At 38.7% G+C, this 25,321-nt stretch overlaps 1 protein-coding gene across 3 annotated transcripts in view; it reads left to right on the forward strand.

Annotated features, from left to right (window-relative positions):
• Positions 1-25,321, forward strand: part of ATP2A2 (ATPase sarcoplasmic/endoplasmic reticulum Ca2+ transporting 2) — a 48,137-nt gene that overhangs the window by 12,846 nt on the left and 9,970 nt on the right. For all 3 annotated transcript variants that reach the window (XR_004990003.2, XM_036449293.2, XM_036449292.2), the window contains exons 5-11: positions 280-418; positions 12,921-13,001; positions 15,413-15,498; positions 17,198-17,662; positions 22,509-22,597; positions 23,109-23,211; positions 24,128-24,259. Coding sequence is in view for 2 of the 3 variants with exons in the window: in XM_036449293.2 (XP_036305186.1) it covers positions 280-418; positions 12,921-13,001; positions 15,413-15,498; positions 17,198-17,662; positions 22,509-22,597; positions 23,109-23,211; positions 24,128-24,259 (1,095 nt within the window). In the remaining variant the exon portion in view is untranslated. The remainder of the gene's footprint in view (positions 1-279; positions 419-12,920; positions 13,002-15,412; positions 15,499-17,197; positions 17,663-22,508; positions 22,598-23,108; positions 23,212-24,127; positions 24,260-25,321) is intronic.

Here is a 25,321-nt window from a genome sequence, read left to right on the forward strand (position 1 = left end):
CCCACTCAGGGATTTGAGCCCCAAATCCCACTGATGGGGAATCAAACTGACTTCCTGGTTCATAGGGTGACCCTCATCGCTGAGCCATGCCCATCTTTAATACAAGCCATAAGGGCCTAGCATTTGTCACCTTAAATGTGAATTGTTTACTACAACTGTCATTAATGTACTTCTCTCGTGTGTTTTAAGTTTAGAACTCTACAAAATTTGATTCTCTGCGCTAGAAATGCTTGCAGTGGTAGGCATGTGTTCACTACCTTCATCTTTTCTCTTTTACAGGAAAGAAATGCAGAGAATGCGATCGAAGCCCTTAAAGAATATGAGCCTGAGATGGGCAAAGTGTACAGACAGGACAGGAAGAGCGTGCAGCGGATCAAAGCCAAAGACATAGTTCCTGGGGATATTGTAGAGGTTGCTGGTGAGTTTGTTATTTTTGTTTATATTCTAGATTGTGTATCTGAATGCATTCTTTTTCTCAAGGCTCCTAGTTAAGTGTTTTAAAAATTATGATCATATTTATCGGTTTTAGCACCATCCAAACAAAAAGGTTTTCTATAAAATTTTGAAGGGTTTTTGCACTACCCTTCATGTTATTGATATTTTTGAACAAGGTGTTTGAATTATTTGTGTTTATTACTTTTGATACATTGTATCTCACTGGTGCTAGTGAGATAATTAACCTAATTTTGACTTGACAATTAGTGGTGCAGTTTGTTAGCATTCTAGTTTTGGCTACATAGTTTTTTGTTTCTTAGCATATATATTGTCATACCTGCAAGTTGATAGTTAAGGGTAATTTCATGACTCTAAAAGTTCTGATTAAAAATACTTTTCCATTTCACTGAGCCAGGGTTCATAGCTTGGGCTGTGAATCCACTACAAAGCCAGAGCTCTCCACAGATCTTAAAGGAGTCTGTTTCCTCATTGCTCTAGATCAGCAGTCGCCAACCTTTTGGACCTCATGAACCACCAGTGGTGTGCGGACCACCATTGGCGACTGCTGCTCCAAAATTTTCCTTAAATCCGAGATTGCCAACCTTTCAGACCAGTGGTCCATGGACACCACCAGCGGTCCACGGATGACCGGTTGGTGACTCCTACACCAGATCAGTGCCATGTTGTCAGACAACCCTATGCATAGTAGTTCTTAGCAGGAGGGCACATCAGAATCCTCTGAGGCACTCTTTAAAAATTTTTTTACCAGCTTCAACCCAAATTATTAACACCCGATCTACCATGGAATTATGATTAAGTATAGTTTGAAAAGTGGGCCTCAGATTTAGACCCAAAGCAACAGTTTTTGATAACTGAGTGGATATGGGGGTAGAATGTAAAATCAAAGATATTGGCCAAATTTCTAGTTTAGGTGACTGGAGGGTGATGCTGCTAGTAACTGAGGAAGGAAACACTGGAAGAAGATAGTCTTTTTAAAATAAATATGTTTTATGTGCAGTTGCAGATATCATTGCCTAAATACTTGTACAGGATTCTGTCTTAGTATGTTTTCTATTTCTCCAGCTTAATCTGGTAATACACTCTTCAGCCTTTCAAGTTAAGAATATTTAAGAATTTTTATGGCAGTTAGAGGATTTCAGTGTAGTGAGTCTGAAAACTTAGAGAAATTACTCCCAAAGCATCTATCTTTACTTTGCATCAGTAGATGGTGGTGGTAAAGAGCGTCAGGGGAAAGTGTAACCTTGATCCTCAAGCCATCTTCCCTTTTGAAGAAATAAGCAAGGCCAGCTTCTATTAAACAGTGATAATTGAAATATTTCTTTCCCATCTCAGTAAGTCATTCTAACCACCTAGCTAGCTGAGAGAAACTTAGGATTCATCTTGAGTCTTTTCTCTTATTCTGTCTCTAAGGCAAGTTGATTTTATCTCCAAAACACACCCCAATTTATTAACTTCTGTTTCCTCAGTCTCACACTGACACTGCCATTGTGTTCTAACTTGGCTCTGGCTTCCTTTGTTGTTTTTCAGTCAGTTCACACAGAAGCCAGAGTGGTTTTCTAAAGGTCATGTTATTTATTAACCTGCTAAATCTTCCAGTGGCTTCCTATTGCACCTCAAATACAAAATTCTTTTATCTAAAAGACCATGCATTGTGTAACTCCTGCTTGCTTCCATGGTTTCATCTTAATGCCACTCCTGTGTATTAACCACTATATAGGCTTCTTATTTGATTTTCAATACCACCAGACTTTTCTGGCCTTTTGGGAGAGGGCAGGCAAATTTTGTATAATGTATTAATGTGCCCAATATACAGATCTCATAGTGGTAAAGCTTGATGGTTATCCTGGTCTACCTGATTTTTGTTGTCCACTGTGAAATTCCATTCCCTATGCATAGTGTTCGTATCTGTGACCTAAGATATCCATCTAGGTATACCTTATTTTGTTTATACTGTGGTAAAATATACATAGTAAAAATTGTCATTTTAACCATCTTTAAGTATACCAGTTACATGGCATTAAATAAATCCACATTATTGTGCAGCCATCATCGTCATTCATCTCCAGAATTTTTCTCAACTTCCCAAACTGCAACTCTGTCCCCGTTAAACAGTAATTTCCCTTTACCAATTTCCTTCAGCTTCTGGCAACCATTCACTTTCTTTTTATATCCTCCCCCCCCTTTTTTTAAGGTATATTTTATTGATTTTTTTTCAGAGAGGAAGGGAGAAGGATAGAGAGCTAGAAACATCGATGAGAGAGAAACATCGACCAGCTGCCTCCTGCACACCCCCCACCAGGGATGTGCCTGCAACCAATGTACATGCTCTTGACTGGACTCAAACCTGGGACCTTTCAGTCCACTGAGCCAAACCGGTTTTGGCATCAATTTCTTTTTATATACATAAAACCAGGGAGCTTAATATTGAAAGATGAGTTTATATCTCTTATATGAAGTGAATATATTTACTACAAAGTACAAATTAGCAATTACAAAATAGTCACGATGTAAAGTATAGCATAAGGGTTACACAGTTGTTTTCAAGTACACAAGTCTTGTATTTCTTTTGTTACATTTTTTCCTAAGTATTTTGTTTTGTGTGTGTGTGAGTGTGTGTGTGTGTGTGTGTGTGTGTGTGTGTGTGTGTGTTTTGGGGGGAGGGCTTTTTGTAATTGGATTTGTTTTTTATTTTCATTTTCAAATTGTTCTTTGCTAGTATACAGAAGTACAATTATTTTTTTTAATATTAATCTTATACCTTGCAATCTTGCCTTGACTCTTAACTAATTTTAATAGCTTTTCAGGGATTCCTTAAGATTTTCTATATAGAAGTTCATGTCATGTGCAAACATTTTTTACAACTTTCCAATCAGGATGCCTTTTCTTTTTCTTGTCTAAGTACCCTCACTAAAATCTCCAGTAGAATCCTATATAACAAAAGCCTAATATGCTAAGCGTCTGACTGTTCGTTCGACCAGTTGCTATGATGTGCACTGGGGGGCAGACATCCGACCAGTAGGTTAACTTGCTGCTGGGGTCTGGCTAATTGGGACTGGGCGAGCGAGACAGGCCAGACAAGCTCTGGAGCCCTCCTGCAGTCTCTCCCTAGCTGGTCAACCCCTCACGATCCCTCCCCGGTCACTCCCAGGCTGATTGTTCCTGATCAGGACTGAGCGAGACAGCCCCCATCACCCGATCGGGACTGGGTGAGATGGTCCTGACACGCCCTGGAAGAATCCATGCTCCGGGCCTCTAATGTCGAATGAAAGTGGCAAGAGTGGACATCCTTGTCTTGTCCCTGATCGAAGGGGGAAGCATTCAGTCTTGTACCACGAAGTGTGATGTTGGCTGTGGGTTTCATTTATCATGTTGAAGAAACCTGGTCATAATTTTAATTTTTAGGTTGTCAGTGTACTCTTATTTGGCCTGCTTTGGTGATGTTTTGTAGTGACTGTATGTTTATATCCAAATTAGAAATGAGAGTTTTGCTGGATTAGTAGGCCTGGTGGATCATTGAATTGGGTAAGATTCCCAACCCTAAGGCACTTACAGTGAATTATATAGAATATTTTGGAAAAACATATTGTGAGGTGTTTATTTTAGAAGACTTTAAGACTACATGTTGGGGGTTTTTAACTTCCACTTTTCTTAGGATTAGTAATCTAACTGACAATTTGGCATTTAGCTCTATAATTCAGTTCTGTGAAACTATAGAAATGAACTTCAATTCTAAAATGTAGATCTAAATTGTTTCTTCTCAGTATTACTCTACATAGCCTGGATAAGTAGTAGCTTGAATTGTGCTTTTAGACATGGTAACTTTTATTTAAATTATGAAATTAAGTGTAGCTTGTTCTCTGTGATGGATTGAAACACTGGAGAATATTGTGAACTGTTTTGAAGATGAAAGCAAGTTTGGAGCTGCTATTTTAATACTTTCGGAAAGAGGTCTTTTTATGTTAATTTTTGGATGTAAGGATCATCTCCTAACTTTAGGTAATAAACTTCATTTTGCAAGCTTTAGGAAGACATGATAAAATGGTTCTGGGTTCTGCTGAACTTTCTGAAGGCTAGACTGGACGAAGTGGTGTTTTTAGGGGGAGATATAGGGAGTTAAGGAAATGAAATTTTAGATTGCTGTATCAGCTAATAACCTTTCTTAGAAGACATTGTGTAAGTGTGCATAGCAGATGCTTAGGTAAACCTTTGAAGTATCTAGAATGTAGGAGCCAAATAAAATTGACTTGGCAAATAAAAATATGGAGAAAGTCGCCGAAACCGGTTTGGCTCAATGGATAGAGTAGGGGTGTCGAACTCAATCAGAGAAGGGGCCAAAATCTAAAATCCAGCTTAAATCGCGGGCCGAATGGTTTACTGAACAGTCATAAACTGTCATTGTGATGGAAACGCAGCGGAGTGCAGTGATGACAGCGCGGTGCGGGCCACATTGCAAGGCCTGGCGGAACGGATTTGGCCCGCGGGCCTTGTGTTTGACACATGTGGGATAGAGCATCGGCTTGGGGACTGAAAGGTCCCGGGTTCGATTCCGGTCAAGGGCATGTTTGGTTGCAGGCATATCCCTAGTAGGGGGTGTGCAAGAGGCAGCTGATCAATGACTCTCTCTCATCGATGTTTCTAACTCTCTCTCTCTCTTCCTCTCTGTACAAAATCAATAAAATATATTTTTTTAAAAATATGGAGAAAGTTATCCATATTTTTGTCTTCTGAAGCCACAGTGATTTTGTGTTATCATAATGCCAGGGAAATGTTTGTATGGATGGAAACCATAGTAAAATCAGGTGTAATTTTTTTGAGAAACGAACATCAGTGTTTTTAAACTTTCTGTATTATCAGCTAATGTTATCAAAGTAAATCAAGTTTATGATATCATAAAGTGTTAAATTTAGAATTTTGGAGGTTTCAGTATATGCCCCAGCGGTAGGAGATTATTTATTGACTTCTCAAAGCCACTGTTTTAAGGACTGTTTGAAACAAACTTCATGTATCTTGGTAACCCAGAGTTGACGAATAGCACAAGTACATAAATATTCTCAGATGACTTCTGTCCTGTTGTATACTCTGGAGGGAATCCTAGTTTAAGATTATATAAGTAATAGGAATGGCACAGTCTACCTTTCTTTTTTAAAAGTTATTTATTTTATTTTTTTGTTTATCTTCACCCAAGGATATTCTCTCCGCCCCCCCCCCCCTTTTTTTTTTTTTTGAGAAAATGCAAGAGAGAGGGAAAGACAAAGACAAATATTGATGTGAGAGAGTCACCTTGATTGGTTGGCTCCTGCACGAGGCCTCAGTCAGGGAGGAGCCTGCAACTGAAGTATAGACCATCGAATGGGATTGAACCAAGGACCCTTGAGTCCACAGGCCAACTTTTATCCACTGAACTGGCTAGTGCTAGGAATAGCACAATCTTTTTTTCTTTTTCTTTTTCTTTTTAATTAGAGGAAGGAAGAGGGAGAGATAGAAACATCAATGATGGGAGAGAATCATTGATTGGCTGCTTCCTGCATGACCCCTACTGGGGACTGGGCCCATAACTCAGGCATGTGTCCTTGTCCAGAACAAATCTGGGACCCTTCAGTCCGCAGGCTGACGCTCTATCCATTGAGCCAAACCAGCTAGGGCCAGACTGGGACAATTTAGATAGGCCAATCCACCTACTGTGCACATCTTTGAGGTGTGCTATATATTCATTTTTGCAATATATACATATGTCAAATCGTGTTGTATACCATAAATTATTCCATGTTAGTTTATATCTCAACAAAACTGTGGGAAATGAAGTACAGGTTAAACTGTAATTAAGTAAACTATAAATCTGGGTGATTTAAATCGTGTTGCTGAAAACACTAAATAGTTTTACCAGTTCCTGAAATGATACACATTGATGAGAAGTAGAAGCAAAGGTGCGAGGCCAAAGGAGGAGGGGAGCGGGTTTGTTCTCTTTTTATTTCCCCATATGGAGCTGTTTCCCAATGAGAAGGGTGGAAGAACAGGGCTCGTTAGAGATGTAGATCTGCGATGTCTGTATCTAAGAGTCTCATGCTCTACCGACTGAGCTAGCCGGGCAGATGTCTGTATCTAAATGATAGGCAAATCATTGTTTAGTCATTCCTGTAAGTTATAGCTCTGTTTTACAAGGAGTTGTAAGTTCTTAAGAACTTGTATGTGAACTGAAGAGCCAATGGTCTAAAACAGAAATCAGTGTGGATATGTCAGAAGCAGGGAGTTTTAAGGTTCTCATTCAGCATTATCAGCACAGTTAAGACATTAAGAACCATGAGGAACTCGGGAAGGTCTCCCTGACCATGAGATCATGATGGGCCAGTTGATCTTGAAACCTAACCTGAATTTCATGCAGCTGGCATTTCCTAATTTCCTGTAATCCCCTCCTCTCCACTCCCCCTGACTCAGTGGTGGTTACAGCACCAGTGAAGTGCCAACCTTTTCATCCTTGCCACTATGATTAACATTTTGGAAAAATTAGAAGAAATTGTGTGATATATATGGAATACGTTTCCTAAGTGTTACACAAAAGCACCAAGACACCAGATTTGACTGTAAACATGTAAAACCTTTATTTTGAAGATAAGAGAATTTTGAAAAATAAAGTGCTAGGTATTAGCAGTGCTCAGAAAAATACAGGATTGAAAATGTGGGTAAATGACAGGGATAGAAATTTGGTGGAAGTATATACTTGTAGGAAAACTCTGCTCCTATGAATCTATTCTCCAGAAGTAATCTCTAAGTGCCCAGAGATGTTCACCGTATATCATCCTATATAATAAAAGGCTTATATGCAAATTTACCAAACAGAGTGGAACAACCAGTCACAAATTTGCTTGTCATCCTTGCTCAGGGCCCATGCCAATTTTAGTAGCACTTTATTTCAAGAATAGTAAGTAAGAAGAAGCTATTGAACGATTTTAAACAAGATATCACATTGTGTGTTTTTAAAAAAAATGAATCTCATCATAGATAGTATTCCTCCAACCCCCACAAAAAAACCAGATTGGGAGCAAACTTAATATACTATGGCAATTTGTCATGTTCCTTCCCTGCTCATGCTGAAGCCTGGAAATAGTTTTTAATAGGCAAGTAGGGCTTCTCAAGTAAAGAATTTCATTCACTCTGCCTAGCTGCAAAATTTATGGCTCACATTGGAAGCATAGTGAAAATGTTTGAGTCATAGTTAAATGTTTAAGTAATTTAGGTTAATTCTATTGTGACTTGCCTTTTCTGGGACCCATTTAAACTAAAAAACAATACGTAATTTCTAATCTTACATATAGCTTTCTTTTAGAAAAGATTTGAATAACTTTGGTGGAATTTGCTACCAAATAAATTAGATTTTTTTCTTACATAAAGCCAATTTATAAAAAGGCTTTTTCTACTGATTTTAACAAACACCAGTATTTATTTTCAACATAGTTATAAACAAAGTTTAAGTATCATGGCTTATAAACACTCCTTTGAGATTTTAAGATAAAGCTTATGTTCAATTCTAAAATATGACAAAGTAATAATTTTCTTTAACTTTTATTTACATTCTTGGTAAACTATCATAAAGTATACATTGAAGATTTTGTCCAGAGTAGATCTCTTTCTTTTGTGATAGCAGGTTAAATATCTAAGGACTTAAGAAGCTAAGGGCTGAATTTGAAAAGTGTCAAATGTTAAACAAATGGAAGGTTTGTAACAGAATTTATTATTTTATTACACTGCTGAACCCAAGAGACAGAGAAGAAAGGTTCTGGAGGAAAAATTGCAGAACAGCTCCTTGGCAAGAATAAGAATTTTCCACTACCACTTGCCCTAAGGACATTGACTTGCCCCATCAGGGAAATAGCACTGGATTTAATCATCAGAACAGCACTGCCTACTCCCGCACAAAACCCTCTGTCTGAAATTCACAGAAGCCTGCAGACAAAGGAAAATTATGTCTTAGTTTGAAAAGTATTCGTTGAGTCTTTACTTTCATGGATCTTTTACTTCCTTAGAGAACTTAACTTCCTGATAGATTCAAACATAAATAAGACTCTTACAAAATCATGAAGCAGAGCTAGTTACACAGCATGTTAAAGAAAGTCTTTCATTAATTGAGGCTTCTTAGGCAAGACTCCTTTTACTTCTTATCTTTAATTTCCTGTCTAAAATGAAGACATGGGCTGGTCAAGATGATATGGGGTTTTCTAGCTAAGAGAATACTAGAATATTACAGGTTTCTGTGACCAGTTTGGATTTATGCTTCTTTAGTGCCTATCCACAGAGATGTTTCCAACGGAATGAGAAATGTAAATAAGACTAAGGTGTACATTGTCGGAGTGTGGGGGCTTTGGGTCTTCTTGTCCTAGAGCTGGAATTGTTGGCACATGAAAAACAGCACATAGTAAAGGTTGTTCTAAACAAGCCTTTCAGTTATACTTGATTTTGTTTTCTTACATTAATTTTATAGTGTGTTTGGAAAACATTTTAAAATGTGGTTTCTTGGACATTGCACAAAATGCATTGAACTAGACCATGGTCAGCAAACTCATTAGTCAACAGAGCCAAATTCTTTCAACTTAAACTTCTAATGCCACTTCTTCAAAATAGACTCGCCCAGGCCGTGGTATTTTGTGGAAGAGCTACACTCAAGGTGCAGTTTGCCGACCACGGAACTAGACTCTTGAGCAGGTCCTGAGATTCTGTAGTTTAGAAAAGGCCCCTAGATCAGTGGTCGGCAACTGAGGCTCACAGGCCACTGTTTGCTGCTCTGTTGACTAATGAATTTGCTGACCACTGACCTAGACTCTCGATTCCAATAATTACAGGCTGCTGCTGTTCCTTGTGATTAAGCCCCAATCCCAGTGAGCTGCAGTTTGCCGACCACTGCCTTAGATCATCTTTTTCTTTTAATTCTTAAATATTTAATTGCCTCCTGATTAGAATGGCTGTTGTGCGGTGGAAGAAGCATAGAGGTTAGTTTTTTAAGGGCTTCCTAGGTCATTTGTTTCACTAGCATTTGACATGTGAGGCATTCCTAAATATTAGGCTAACAATTGTGTCAATGTAATTTCTGTGCAAGAAAGAGACAGCCTTCATGTTATGTTACTAAAATGGACCTACAGATGCCTGGCCAGCGTGGCTCAGAGGTTGAGCTTCGACCTATGTACCAAGAGGTTGCCGTTTGAGCCCCAGTTAGGACATATGTCCAGGTTGTCAGCTCAGTCCCCAGTACGGGGCATGCTGGAGGCAGCCTATTGATTCAGTGATACTCTCTCATCATTGATGTTTCTCTCTCTCTTCCTCTCCTTCTCCCTCTCTGAAATCTGTAAATATATAAATATATTTTAAATGGACCTATAGAGGGAGATTAGTTTCTTTATAATACCAGTATAATTTTTAAAAAATATTTCTTTATTGAATTTTTACAGAGAGGAAGGGAGAGGGATAGAGAGCTAGAAACATCAATGAGAGAGAAACATCAGTCGGCTGCCTCTTGCATACCTCCTACTGGAGATGTGCCTGGGACCTTTCAGCGATGCTCTATCTACTGAGCCAAACCAGATAGGGCACCAGTATAATTTTTAATGCTGCATCTTCTAGGTGTACCGGTTAATGACAGATTTTTGTAATCAAAGAAAACGTGATAATTTCAAGAGAAACATCAAAGGTGCTTTATTCAAAGTAATGTCCATTGCTAGCTACAATTTCCCCCATCTTTCAGGTAATTTGTGGGTACTGTTCCAATAGAACTTTTCTTGTTTTGAGGCAAACCATTCAGATACCCAATTTTCCACTATTTCATACATTTTGAAGTGCTGCTCAGAAAGTGCGTGTGCCATCAATCGGAACAAGTGGTCATCTGAAGGAGCAAGGTCTGGTGAATATGGCGGGTGGGTTAATACTTCCCAGGCAAGACTTTTTAATGTGTCTTTAACTGGTTTTGAAGTGTGTGATGGTGCGTTATCATGAAGCAAAATTACTCTGCTGTGTCTTCTGACCCATTCTGGTCGTTCCACAATCAAAACATGGTTCAAATTATTTGTTGTTAGTAGTGATCAGTATTAACAGTTTCATCTGGTTTTAGAAGCTCATGATACACCACACCTTCCTGATCCCACCAAATGCAGGACATTGTCTTCTTTCCGAAGCGATTTGGCCTTGCAGTCAATGTTGATGGTTGACATGGATCAACCCATGATTTTCTGTGTTCGGGATTCTCAAAATAAATCCATTTTTCATTGCCAGTCGCAATTGGATGCAAAAAAGACTTTCTTGCCATTGAAGCAACATTTCACTGATGATTTTTCAGTTTTCCATTTGTCTTCCATTAAGTTGATGTGGCTCCCATTTTCCTTCCTTTAAAATCTTGGTACATGATCAGACATTGTTTGCTGAGCAATGTTTAATCTTACTGAAAGTTGTTTTTGAGTTTGACAAGCATCTTCTTTCAAATGCTTGTAATTTGGTTAGTCTTCAAACTTTTTTGGTTGACCTGGACGTTCTTTGTCTTTCACATCGGAATCATCACTTCTAAAGCATTTAAACCAGTGTTCACAAGTATCTTGAGCTGGAGCATATTCACCATAAGCTTCCCGAGGTTTATAACTTTTTCTTCAAAATAAAGTAATGAATTAAAACTTCCACAAATGCTTTTTATTTTTGCACGAAATTTGACATTTTTAAGCATAAAAATACCTATGATGTTAACACCTACAGCAAATTTGACATGAAATTTTGAAGCTTGCTGTCAATACAACAAAATAGTAAACATACCAAATCGCATATATATATCAACATGTGTACCGTAACTCCATCTATTGAAAAAAATCCCCATTATTAACCAGTACACCTTGTATATAGTATTGATTCCACTTTAAACTAATAGCTTAATATGTTGACTGAGTTACCCAAAATAGAAATTTAACCTTGGCATTTATTGCCTTAAAACTACATTTTCCATCCATTTCAAATTTTTTGAGCTTCCATTGAAACACAGCAAAATAAATGCCCAAGATAGTACTTTTGGGTCTTGTTGTTATTTATCCTCAATTTGAATATTAGATTTGCTGAACTTAAATGTGGCAGATTTATGAGAATAAGAGCTAGGGCTCTCATATGAAAATTGTTTACATAGGATTGTGATGTAAATTGCCACAGATTTCAAAGAACATTTTCAAGTAAAATTTCCATTTAGGATCACGTGCTCATCATTGAACTCGTATCCTTTTCATATTCAGGGTCATACAGGATACAATGATAACCAGAAATAACACAGAAAAAAATGTTTATGTTGGTATAAAATTTTTATCTTGATGGGGCATTTTATCTGTTAAAAGTCACTGAAGTTTAAGATATGGATTTTTTTTATAGCATGAACAGAAGTACATTAAAATGAAAGGTTTTGGCTTATTCGGTTTGAATATTGCTATTTGTTGCATAAGCATTTCCAGCAGCAATTTTACCTGTGCTTAATGTGTCCCTGCAGTCAAATGCAAGGATGATCTTTGCCTCTTGAGATTATATGTTGGCAGTCTTTGTGCTGCCTTGTGACCATGTTACCTACCTAGGCCCTAGGGTTGTTTTATGAGCTGGAGTTTAAAAAGCAAATTATACTCTCCCTGAATTTTTTTAAAAATATATTTTATTGATTTTTTTACAGAGAGGAAGGGAGAGAGAGAGCTAGAAACGTCGATGAGAGAGAAACATCCATCAGCTGCCATCAGCTGCCTCTTGCACACCCCCTACTGGGGATGTGCCCGCAACCAATGTATATGCCCTTGACTGGAATTGAACCTGCGACCTTTCAGTCTGCAGACCAACGCTCTACCACTGAGCCAAACCGGTTTCTGCTACTCTCCCTGAATTTAAAAGCTCTGAAATGTGGGTGGGTGGGAGGGGTAAACGGGATGACAAAGTTGAAGGCTTAATAAATGAAATAAATCTTGGACAGAATGGCTATTTTGGCAGATTGCATATAACCAGTGACAGTTAGAATTCAGTGTGTGGGATAAATCTGGAAAATGAATATTGGACTTTAAAATACCATATGCAAGTTTAGGGGCTACTGTACTTATTCATTCTAATTTTTTTACTGTCCTTGTGGTAAGACTTCCAAAACTTACCTTAGTTACCTTTCAGAAAGGGAAAGGGAAAGCTGTTGTGCACTTATTTTTATTGTTCAGTTGCTTTTGGTACTGATGTGCAGTCCAGTATTTTGAACATAGTTCTGGGCACTGTTTATTCTTTTCCTTCTTGTGTAATTCAAATGTTATATTTATCAGCAAAAGTTCCCCCCCTCCCCTAGTGTAAGTTAACTGTCTTACTTATTTTAACAGACTTTTATATATTGTGCTATATACAGGCTATTTCCTTTAAAAATTGTGTTTAGAGATATTTATCTCTATGTAACATGATTGCAAAAGTTGCTTATTTTAGCTGCCTTTTTTCTCCCTAATTAGTTGGTGACAAAGTTCCTGCTGATATAAGGTTAACTTCCATCAAATCTACTACTCTAAGAGTTGATCAGTCAATCCTCACAGGTAAGTGTCATGTATTGGAAGGCCACTGAATTTCTGATGCCTCTCAGATACCATGCTAATAGCATCGACTCTTGCCCCACTCTTTCTCTATGATATCCTATCTTAATTCTCATTAAGCTATTTATTTTTATCTGTTAGACTTGTTGCCAATATATGGGGCTTAAAGGTGTGATTTAAAAAAAACAAAAAAACTAGGCTTTCATCTTAAGGCCTCTATCTTTTAATTTTATAAAAAATTAGTTTTCACCCAAAATCACCATAATGTTTTTATTATTTTTAAAAAGTTACAAATTCTCTTATTAGCAGAGGTTAATCTTATAGTAGAAGTATTGTCTGTTTTGTGGAAAGTGATTCAATTTCTTTTATTTTGTTGTTAATCCTCACCTGAGGATATTTTTCCATTGATTTTTTTTTAGGGAGAGAAAGGGAAAGACAAAGAGAAATATCTATGTGAGAGAAACACATCAATTGGTTGCCTCCTACAGGAGCCTCAACTCAGGCCAGAGAGGAGCCTGCAATCAAGGTACATGCCCTTGACCAGAACTGAACCCGAGATCCTTGGGTCCGCAGGCCACCGCTTTATCCACTGAGCCAAATTAGCCAGGGCTCAATTATTTATTTAGTCTTCTTTTTCACGGCTGGTGAAAAGGGCTCTAGAACTGTAGTAGGTGTTTTTTTTTCATTCTATGAATTCTAATCTAGAATCTAACATACTTTACAATAATCAAATGTACAATTAACAGAAGTTAGCACCCCCAAAATAGTGTGCACACTTAGATTTGGGATTGTTTGGAACATTTTCCCATTTTTGTTTGCTAAAGGCACAGAATAGGGTGGAGGGCATATTAACCGGAAGTGAGGTGGTTAGAAGATTAACTTAAACACAATGCTAACCTGAATTAAATAGAGAATAAATATAAAATCCAAAGATTATCAAGATTTATCTGATGATCAGTTTTGAAAAGCAACTGATGTCATAGAGGTGGTGATGTAAGGAACCTGGGTTCTGTATTTTTTGGTTCTTCATGAATAGCTTAATTACTAAAACTGCCATTAGCAGCAATAAGCTGAAAGCTGATTAAGACATAAAATGTTGGGAAATTAGGTTGTATGTATGAAATTCTCATAGTGTGTCTACAAAAATAATTACCATTTTAAAACATCATACTTTCTTGAATAATTTTTTGTTGAATACTTAAACTATAGTTTTAGGCTAGATTGAGGAATCAGATTTTTTGGTCAAATATCAATAGTGAAGTTTAATACCTGACATTAGAATGAACAGTTGGAGATATATTTCACTCAGATAGAACCCGATTATATATTTTATAAATATTACTAAGTAAAGCTGAAACCAAATTCAGCTAGACATTTGTACTTTCTTTTTTTTTTTTTAATCCTCACCCCAGGATATTTTTTCCATTGATTTTTAAATATATTTTTTTATTGATTTTTATACAGAGAGGAAGGGAGGGAGATAGAGAGTTAGAAACATCAATGAGAGAGAGTCATTGATCAGCTGCCTCTTGCACACCCCCTACTGGGGATATGCCCGCAACCAAGGTACATGCCCTTGACCGGAATCGAACCCGGGTCCCTTCAGTCCCCAAGCCGACGCTCTATCCATTGAGCCAAACCGGTCCCGGCTTTCCATTGATTTTTAGAGAGAGTGGATAGGAGGGCGGGATGGGGAGATAGGAGGGTGGGACGGGGAGAGAGAAACATCCATGTGAGAGAGAGACATCTACTGGTTGCCTCCTGCACATGCCCCAACCCCATCAGGAACTGAACCTGCCACCCGTTGGTGTTAGGGCCGATACTCGTAACTACTGAGCACACTGGCGAGGGCTACCATGTGCTTTTTTTTTTTTTTTTTTTTTTTTTATTGCAACTGCTGATTGCTATTTTTCAGCTTTGTTTTATTGAAATCGAACACTCTGGTTTAGTACATGCAAATATTTCTAAAAAAAAGTGTTTTCACTTCTCATCTCTGACATTACTGAACAACAACAGGTTTCCCAGTGGGTGATCTTCATTATTCATAATGTATCTGCAGCGTGTTCAATCCACTAAAAATAAATATACTTGCAAGTAAATATACTTGCACCTTAAAAACAAAAACAAAAAAGTACTGGAGTGTGTGTATATAGTTACCCAGAAAATAAAGGTCATTGGCTGGGATTTTACTTCAAAATTGAGTTCCTTTATTTTGAAATGATATGTATTTTAATCCTGACATTGCTCTGAAATTAATTTCTATTACTAAATTTTACTAGTTTACCTTCTTTGAATGAATTGGCCCTTTTGGCCCTTTTCTTGAGAGAGGCAGTGGCAGGAGTGGATGAGGTTCCCAGGTTCCAGGTGTGGATTGTGCAGATCTAACCACCCCTCTGTCTCTCAACAATGCTTAGGTGAATCTGTCTCTGTCATCAAGCACACTGACCCCGTCCCTGACCCACGGGCTGTCAACCAAGATAAGAAGAACATGCTCTTTTCTGTAAGTACTTTATCATTTGTTTCTTTTGAGACTCTTATTTTTTAAGACATTCTCAGAGTTTTAAGTCTGCTGATGCTATTCCCCCCCCACACACTGCCTACCATCAGTGGTCGTATTTTATAAAGTGTTGGCTCTTATTTCAAAGCATAATCACAGTCTTTGTGGTCAATCTCAGCTGTCAGAAAAACATCAAGAACATGTAATGGTGGGATATGTGACCTAGCCGGCTTTTTTCAATTCTCACCCGAGGATATATTTTTTATTCTAGAGAGAGAGTAAGGGAGGGAGAGAGACGGAGAGACATTTATTGGTTACTTCCCATATGCACCCTGAACAGGGTTTGAACCCACAACCTGGTTATGTGCTTAGACCAGGGATCGAACCTGCCACTCTTGAGCCACACCAGCCAGTACTAAACTGGCAAGTTTTTGAGAATTAAAGTTAAAACATCAGGTCAGATATTTTTCAATTCTTTATCTTTAAACCTAGTAGAAAAGTAAATTTCTTTGGAAAAGACTTATAATAAAAAGGATGTTTTGAGCCGAAACCGGTTTGGCTCAGTGGATAGAGCGTCAGCCTGCGGACTGAAGGGTCCCGGGTTCGATTCCGGTCAAGGGCATGTACTTTGGTTGCGGGCACGCCCCCAGTGCAGGGTGTGCAGAGGCAGCTGATCGATGTTTCTCTCTATCCCTCTCTCTTCCTCTCTGTAAAAAATCAATAAAGTATATTAAAAAAAAAAAAGGATGTTTTGAAAGATGTGGATGGTATCTGTACGAATTCACAATAAAAAGATGCATGTTTAGAGAGAAACAAATGTGGCAAACCATTAATAATGAGTGAGTCTGGGTGAAAAGTCAAATGGCTGTTCATTGTACTATTACAGTTTTTCTGCGAAATATTTTCGAAATAGCCCTAGACAGGTTGGCTTAGTGGATAGAGCATTGGCTCTCAGACTGAAGAGTCCTGAGTTCAATTCCAGTTAAGGGCAATGTACCTTGGTTGTAGGCTCTATCCCCAGCCCTGGTCGGGATGTGAGGGAAGCAACCAATCGCTATGTCTCCCCTGCCCTTCCACTCTCTCTCAATTTTTTTCTCCCCAAAAATAAAAACTTGGGAAATTTCTAGTTTGTTTGGATTGAAATACTATTTCAAGTGGTGGGCTTTTATGTATTCAGATGGGAACTTATATGTAAAGTACTCGCGAGTTACAGTGAAAGTAATGGAGCCGTATCATTCCAACATTAGGAATTTAGTGGGGTGTGGAGACAGCTCTCATACTTGAGTTCACTGATTTTGGGATGCCAGTGCTGGAGTGGAAGTTGCCCTTATAATTGGTGATGTAAGTAGGGGTGGTTGAGTTGGAGCCAGAGGTGGAGAGAATGCTTAGGGTTTAGAACTACATGGAGTTTAAAATAATTGAGAACTCAGAGGGGTTAGAGCCCTGCTCTAGCCCTAAGCTAGTCTGCAGGCCAGGTTCAGTGTTGTGAATAGGGATGCAGGTGGGAGAGCTGCTCCGGGGAGAGTAGGTACACATGAAGTGAGCAGCAGGGAGAAAGGTATCACACTGCCTCGTGAGTTATTCTCTTATCAAAGTTGGATGGCTGGTTCTCTACTCAAGATCCACACCAATCTGAGTTTACTAGTCAGCATTTAAGTTGGGAATGTTAATATTGTAACTCAGTTCTCTGTTTCTGTCCTAGGGTACAAACATTGCTGCTGGCAAAGCCATGGGAGTGGTGGTGGCAACTGGAGTTTTCACTGAAATTGGCAAGATCCGGGATGAAATGGTGGCAACGGAACAGGAGAGAACACCCCTTCAGCAAAAACTAGATGAGTTTGGGGAACAGCTTTCCAAAGTCATCTCCCTTATTTGCATCGCAGTTTGGATGATAAACATTGGGCACTTCAACGACCCGGTTCACGGAGGCTCCTGGATCAGAGGTGCCATTTACTACTTTAAAATCGCAGTGGCCCTGGCTGTAGCAGCCATTCCTGAAGGTTTGCCCGCTGTCATCACCACCTGCCTGGCCCTCGGAACTCGCAGAATGGCAAAGAAAAACGCCATTGTCCGAAGCCTCCCTTCTGTGGAAACCCTTGGCTGTACTTCTGTGATCTGCTCAGACAAGACCGGTACACTTACAACAAACCAGATGTCAGTCTGCAGGGTAAGTGGGAGTAATTTAAGAACCTTTCCTGCTAATTGTTTATTCATCCTAAGAATATGCCCCCTGTGCCATCAAATCTTTACTTATAATTTGATTCCTTTTTATGTGCCTTAAACAGATTGGGTTATGTGAGCCCAAAGTAATTTCTAATACTTCAGAGGAAATTAATCATTAAATTTCTAAAACTATTTCATGAAGTAAAGGATATCTGTATGGCTGATATACATGTATCGAAGGAATAACTATAGGCAGTCTAAATGTCAGTTTATTTCCCTGCTCCTCTGTCCTTAAGTATATACATGTTAACAGATACGCTTCAAAGGAAGAGCGTTCTATAAAGTGGCTAGTTACCTACCTACTTAAAGTTCTAATCGAATATTTCTATTACACACTGAATGAGACATGCTTTCTTCTTGAAAAGTAAATAATTACCTTTCACTTTATTTTCTTTTATTCTTCCTTTCTTAGGCTGTCTCACAATCACTTGGGTAAAAAAAAAAATTATTCAAACCTGCTCTTAGAAAAATAAGAACTAAGTAAATTTTATGTCAACAATATTGTAGAAGTGAAAGTATAATTTTCCAAAAGGTGTACAACTCAGATATTTAGTGGACATGTCAAAGATTCTATCTGGCTCATTAATTAATGAAGGAATCGTTAAGATGGTCAAACGGTTTACCAAGAGCATTTGAGGAAGTGCTCAAGATTAGAATTGCTATAGGTTAGATTACAAAAACTGGTTAATATTCCTTGGGACAATAAAACTACTATGTTATATTTCTACAGGCCACAAATCCATAACTTTACATAACATGAGGCCTTATTAATAAATAGCTTACTGAAACACTTAATTTTTCTAGAACACGGAATCTTTGAATGGGCACGTTAGGTAAAGCCTCTGAGTGACACTGAAAGGAAGGACATGTGGTTATCCTCTTGGTCTTATGTCCAGGTTTTGAAAAATACTTGTTTAGTATTGGAAATTGTTTTTGTTTTAATACAGTTAAACGCTCTGAATCTTTATCTTGTCAAATTTAAGTTGATGATTATATTTAGATACAGATACCGACTCTTTTCTTAGTCCAAACCCAAGTGTAGAATGAATGGAAGTGTTTAAAACAGATTGAGGTGTTCTGTGTCTCACGTGGTAAGCTTCCTAGTTTGACAGGGGTTCCTCTTGTAGATGCAGAGTTTGAGCTACCTAAGTTCTTGTTCTTTGGAACCAGAAAAGTTTGGACAAATAGGCTAAAAGCAAGTTGGCTAAGAGCTGATGATTTGAGGGAGAGAAAAGAATTTTCATGTTACCTGTTTAGTATTCCCCCAGCAAACTTTAAATTTAGCCTGAAAGCTTTAGATTCCTCAGAATAGACTTTCTATCCATAAAAGCAAGCAGTGTGCAATTGTAACCTTTAAAAATTATTTTGGTTTTAAAGTTTTGGCAGCAAATCTGATTTTAAACTAAGTATAAAATAGAGTCCATAATAATTTTTTTGTGCTTTTATTTTTCCCTTAAATGATTTGATTTAAAATGTTTTTTTCTATTTAAAAAACAGCCTACCTCTTTGTTCTGTTCTACCTCAGCACAAAAGCTGGCGCTAATCAGTATTCTATAAGGTTTCTTGCAGTGGATTGCATAACTACCCTTGACTTAGGAATACTTTCATCATGCAGTTCCTAAATGGTTCGCTTTCTTAAAATCTAAAATACCAAAGTGCATTTAGATTTAGTTAGCGTGCAGCAGAATTCTGAGTGTATTAGAATATTTTGGACTGGTATAGACCCAGAGTTTCACTTTTTATAAAACATCTCATTAAATAAATGGCAGTGTTTAATAACAATACTGCCAAATTGCTTTGCTGTTACTTAGTGCAGTTACTGTATTTTTTTCACTTGTGACTTGATTTGAATCATGAGAATCCCACTCAAGAGGTGAGCAAACTGCCCTAGCCAGTTTGACTCAATGGATAGAGCGTTGGCCTGCAAACTGACGTTCAGTCTGGTCAAGGGCGCATGCCCAGCTCGTGGGCTTGATCCCCAGTAGGGAGTGTGCAGGAAGCCACCAATGAATGATTCTCATCATTGATGTTTCTATCTCCCTCTCCCTTTCTGGAATCAATAAAAATATCTTTAAAAAAAAGATTAGAAAACTAAGGCTCCAAGCCTTTTTAAGGTGTTTATCTGTTTAAAAAGAAAAATTGACCTTGCTGCAGGTAACCTTGGAAATGAATCTTTTCCACATTGGAAATGCTGATACATGTTTTTGAACTACAGGCTTTTATCAGGAGTCCTCACAGGTTTAACTCCAATTATATACTTTTTTGATTTGTATGTTTTACTCATGGTTTTAGTTTAGTTCCAAGGTTGGTTTAATTCTTAATATACTTTTGAAATGAAGTTTTTGAAAGTTAAAATTATGTGCTATATAACAAATCTTGTGAGGCAAAAAAAATTTTTTTTTAATCAAGATGAGTTTATTCTCTTATTGAATATGAGTTGGGTGGCTCTGAAAAGATGTGTAAAAGTGTGACATGGCCCTAGCTTGTGTTGTTCATTGGTTAGAGTGTCCCACATACCTAAAAGTCATAGGTTCAATTTCCCCTCCCTTCCACTCTAAAAATCAGTGGAGGGAAATATCCACAGGTGAGGATTAACATCCTACCTAATAAAATAATAATATGCAAATTAACCATCACTCCACTGTACTCACAAGCCACGCACACCAGCCAATCAGGGCAAGTATGCAAATTAACTCCAACCAAGATGGCTGCAGCCACAGAGAGCAGGGGAGAGGCTTGGGTTTTCCAGGCAATAGAGGAAGCCAAGCTTCTGCAGTTCTGGCAGGCCTAGGCCCCTATTCCAGGCTACAAAGTTTCAATTGTAGAAGATACATAAATCCCACATACCAGGGCCTTCACTTGGGTCGCCCCATGCCCCAAGGGAACCCACCCTGATCCGGGACACCCTTCAGGGCAAACCAGCTAGTCCCCAACCCATGCACCAGGCCTCTATCCTATCTAATAAAAGAGTAATATGCAGATTGACCATCACTCCAACACACAAGATGGCTGCCCCCATGTGGTTAAAGATCCTGCCTCCATGTGAACACAAGATGGCCAGCAGGGGAGGGCAGTTGGGAGGGGCCAGGTCTGTAAGGGAGGGCAGCTGGAGGTGATCAACCCTGCAAGGGAGGGCAGTTAGAGGAAGGAAGTTGGGGGCAAAAAGGCTGGCAGGGGAGTAATTAGACATCAATCAGGCTGGCATGGGAGTGGTTAGTGGGTGATCAGGCTGGCAGGCAGAAGCAGTTAGAGGCAGTCAGGAAGGCAGGCAGGTGAGCAGTTGGGAGTCAGCAGTCCTGCATTGTGAGAGGGATGTCTCTGGTCTAAACGGGCAGTTGAACATTTCTCGAGGGGGTCCCAGATTGGAGAGGGTGCAGGCTGGGCTGAGGGACAACCCCACACACACACACCCCATGCATAAATTTCGTGCACTGGGCCTCTAGTACATACATAAAAGCATGACATGATTCTTTCTTCAGTGAGTTTACCGTTCCTTATTGAAACTGGTTTGATCATATTCTTGTTCATATTTCAGAGATATTTTGGCATGGTATAGTTGACGTATCTATCTTTGTGTGTTTTTGTCCCCCTTCACCCCCCCCCTTTTTTTTTTTTTTTTTTTAGGTTTTACAGTTTCCATCTGCAGTGAAAACACATATCTAAATCTTAGTCTTCCAAACTGCACTTCTGAATTATAATTAGCAAATTTTTAAAATCTCATCTTTAAGAAACTAGCTTTTGGTCCTGGCTGGAATGGCTCATTTGGTTGGGCATTGTCCACAAACTTAAAGGTTGCTGGTTCGATTCCCTGTTGGCACACACTCAGGTTTTAGGCTCTATGCTTGGTGAGGGGCCATGCAGGTGGCAGCCAATTGATGTTCGATGTTTCTCTTTCTCTCCCCTTCTCCCTTCCCCTGTCTCTAAAAATCAGTAAAACATTTTTTAGGAAAAAGAAACTGGCCTTTGTCACCTTACTAATCTATACAATTAAGAATTCTTTCATAGCCAAAACCTGTTTGGCTCAATGGATAGAGCATCATCCTGCGGACTCAAGGGTCCCAGGTTCGATTCCGGTCAAGGACAGGTATCTTGGTTGTGGGCACATCCCCAGTGGTGAATGTGCAGGAGGCAGCTGATCGATGTTTCTCTCTCATCTATGTTTCTAACTCTCTATCCCTCTCCCTTCCTCTCTGTAAAAAAAAAAAAAGAAAAGAATTTTCCTAAGCTAAGCATGCTTCTGTCTGTATTGTCTTGGTAATATAAGTTCATTCAGCTCTGCAGCCTCCTTACTGTACACATATAGTTATGCAGCTTCATGGAAAATGAGCTATTACCACAACAAAAATAAGTGGAAAGGAGCAGAGAAACAATTTATCTTTACTCAGGGAATGTTGATTCAACTATGAAATATGTTTTTTTCCGCAAACTTTTATTCTTAGCTTCTAAGGCAGGATTACCTAATATACACCTCCTCAGCTGGCCGTTTGAAACTTGGAATTCTGCCCAGCTGACCCCTGGTGCCTGTAACCAGGTTTCATGTGGGGTGTTTTTAATGTCCCTGCTGCTTACTATGTTTTTATCCAGCACCTCAGTGATGGCTGTTTCTCAGATTGTTAGATGGATGAGAGAGGCAATCTTAAATGGTCTCTAGTTGGAATAAGGGACAGTACTTCCGGTGTTCAATTAATATTTCATTAAAATTGCTTTTTGTCTTAGCAAAGAGTGTGTTTTTTCTAGCATTTTTTTTTTTTGTACCTTTTAAATAACTTGTGCTTTTTTGCTTTCTGTAGATGTTCATTCTGGACAAAGTTGAAGGTGATACCTGTTCCCTGAATGAATTTACTATAAGTGGATCAACATATGCACCTGTTGGAGAAGTGTGAGTAAACCCTATCATTTACGGATCCTTTGTGTCAGCTTGGTACTTGTGAGACTTGCAGTGTGTCGAGAAAAGTTAAGGCAGCTCTCTGAACATGGCTCATGGCATCAGTTATTAGAGTAGAAAATTTTTTGTACACTTAAAAAAAATCTTTGCCCAGTTTTTCTTATTTTTATTTCGGGGGGGGAGGGGAATTGATTTTACACATCCATTGATTGCTTCTTGTATTTGCTCCGACTGGGGATTGAACTCACAACCTTGGGATGATGCTCTAACCAACTGAGCTACCCAGCTAGGGCAATTTTTGTACACTTTGAAAGAGAAAACACAAGTTATAAGCTAATGACCTACTTATTTCATCTTATTGAGCTCCCATTTGAAGCCTTAATTTCTAAGTGGGATTGATTAGTTTCTTATTTGTACCAGTGGTGGAGGAATTTCATGAACTAAGAAAATAAAGGTCAACAGAGATGACTACACTGTGCTCTAGGAGTGTTTTTTCTTTTGACAGGTATAAAGATGATAAACCAGTGAAATGTCATCAATATGATGGTCTTGTAGAACTGGCAACAATTTGTGCCCTTTGTAATGACTCTGCTTTGGATTACAATGAGGTAAGGCTCCTCAGAAATGAGAAACTAGACCTGACTGTTCCTAGTCAAGGGTGGGGTGGGGTGGTGAAAATCCAGCCTTCCTTCCTCCCTTTTGAAAGTACGGGTTCTGATTTTATTTCCCCTTCCATTCAAGATTCTATCTCTATCAGAGTCGGCATGGCTGAGCCAAAGAAAGCTGAGGGCCTTTCCTATGTTCTGCAGCAGAGCATTGCAGTTCCCTAACCAAGAGTTGTAGTGTACGTGATGTTCTCATTCGTTACTAGTTTGATGCTGCAAATTAATGAAACCCAGGCTAGAAAATGTTTTCCTGAATGTATAGGGTGTTGATCTCGCTTTTTAAGATGGTAGTGTTCTATCCTGAGGACAAGCTGAGGTTTAGAGGGTTGTTTTGATAACGTAACAGAAAACCTTTTTTCCTTTCTTTTGAATTATAGTAAGCTAAATCCTTTGGTTTCTAAAAAGCAAGCCATCAGAAACAATATCAACTCTGTAGATAAGTAATGACATGGAATTACTATTTGAAAACTTGGTTAGTTAATACTGTAACTAGTGGCTTCTTATAGTTAAGGGAAATGGAAAACCTAATGAACCCTTTGCACTCGGATGTCCCCTCTCAGGGGAGACACTGCAGTTTATTAGTGATTACGGGGAATTGAGTTAATTCAACGCACATGTCCACCGCAAAGTAGCGTCGAGTAGCCAATGTCCAGAATGGTTCAGAGTGCAAAGGGTTAATAGAATAAGATGAGATGCACACCTTTGCTTTGTTACATTTTTTATTATCTGGATCATGTGCTGGCCCATGGAATAATGATGTAGTGGAGGACAGGTTGTCCTCATATGGAAAAATTTCTATTGAAGACAAATTGTTTACTACTTTCCCTTTTTCTACTTTCTATGTCTTTTACCAATACAGGCAAAGAGTGCGTATGAAAAAGTTGGAGAAGCTACAGAGACTGCTCTCACTTGCCTGGTAGAGAAGATGAATGTATTTGATACTGAATTGAAGGGTCTTTCTAAAGTAGAACGAGCGAATGCCTGCAACTCGGTCAGTGTTAGAACTTGATATATTATGTTGTTCATGCTGCCCATCGCTTACACCACATATTTACTCTTATTGTAGGCAAGTAATTATCTCCCTTACCTCCTCAAACTTGCAATGTCTCCTTTCCCATATTCACTTTCAGATAAAATGGGTCTATCTGAAGAAAATAAAAGTAATCAACAGATAATTTCCACATGCAACCATCTGTGCCCATAAGGTCTGCCTTTTCCCACAGTGCTGTGAATGAACACAGCTGTCTAAAACTGACACACACAAAAATGGAGTAATTCTGAAGTCTGTTAATTTAATTTAAAATAACACACCACCACTCCACCCCCAAATTCTCCAGGCTGAATTCTGTCAGACACTTAAGAAATCTGACTTTGAGAAAAAAGTAAAAGGGAAACACTCATCATCTCATTTGATGAGGGATACCAAAAACTGACCTTAACATGCCAAGAAAAAGGAAGCAAACTAATTAATATGGGGAGAGAAATATCAATTTTGTTGTTCCATTTATTTATGCATCCATTGGTTGATTCTTGTATGTGCCCTGACCAGGGATTGAATCCACAACCTTTGGTGTTTCAGGATGATGTTCTAACCAACTGAGCTAGCTGGCCAGGGCCCAAACTAATATATTTAATGATAGAGATGGAGTGACAACACTGAGTTCAAATCAAGTCTAGTAATATATGAAAACAGTAATATGTTGTGTTCAAGCAGAATTACTCATAACTGCAAAGCTAGCTTAGCATTCCAAGGAGAATTGGTGTGGTGACTGTGGTGGAGGGTGCAAAGCCATGTTGTGTGACTGAATCCCCTCAGCTTCACAGAGACTGAGGTTTAGAGTAGTGTATTTCCAAACGTGTAATTACTCAATGAAGGGAAGTAAGTAATGGAGCTTACTTTATGGAGCTTAAAGGTGGTGTGTTTGCTGTAATGACCACAAATGAGGGCAGGACTGCATGTTTTGTTATTGTGCCTTGCTCTATCTGTCCCAGTGCCTGTCACATAATGGGTGTCTAATGAACATTTGTTGAACAAGTGAAAAATTTATAGAAA

This window comes from Pipistrellus kuhlii, unplaced genomic scaffold, assembly GCF_014108245.1.
Source record: "Pipistrellus kuhlii isolate mPipKuh1 unplaced genomic scaffold, mPipKuh1.p scaffold_m20_p_20, whole genome shotgun sequence".
NCBI classification, from domain to species: Eukaryota; Metazoa; Chordata; class Mammalia; order Chiroptera; family Vespertilionidae; genus Pipistrellus; species Pipistrellus kuhlii.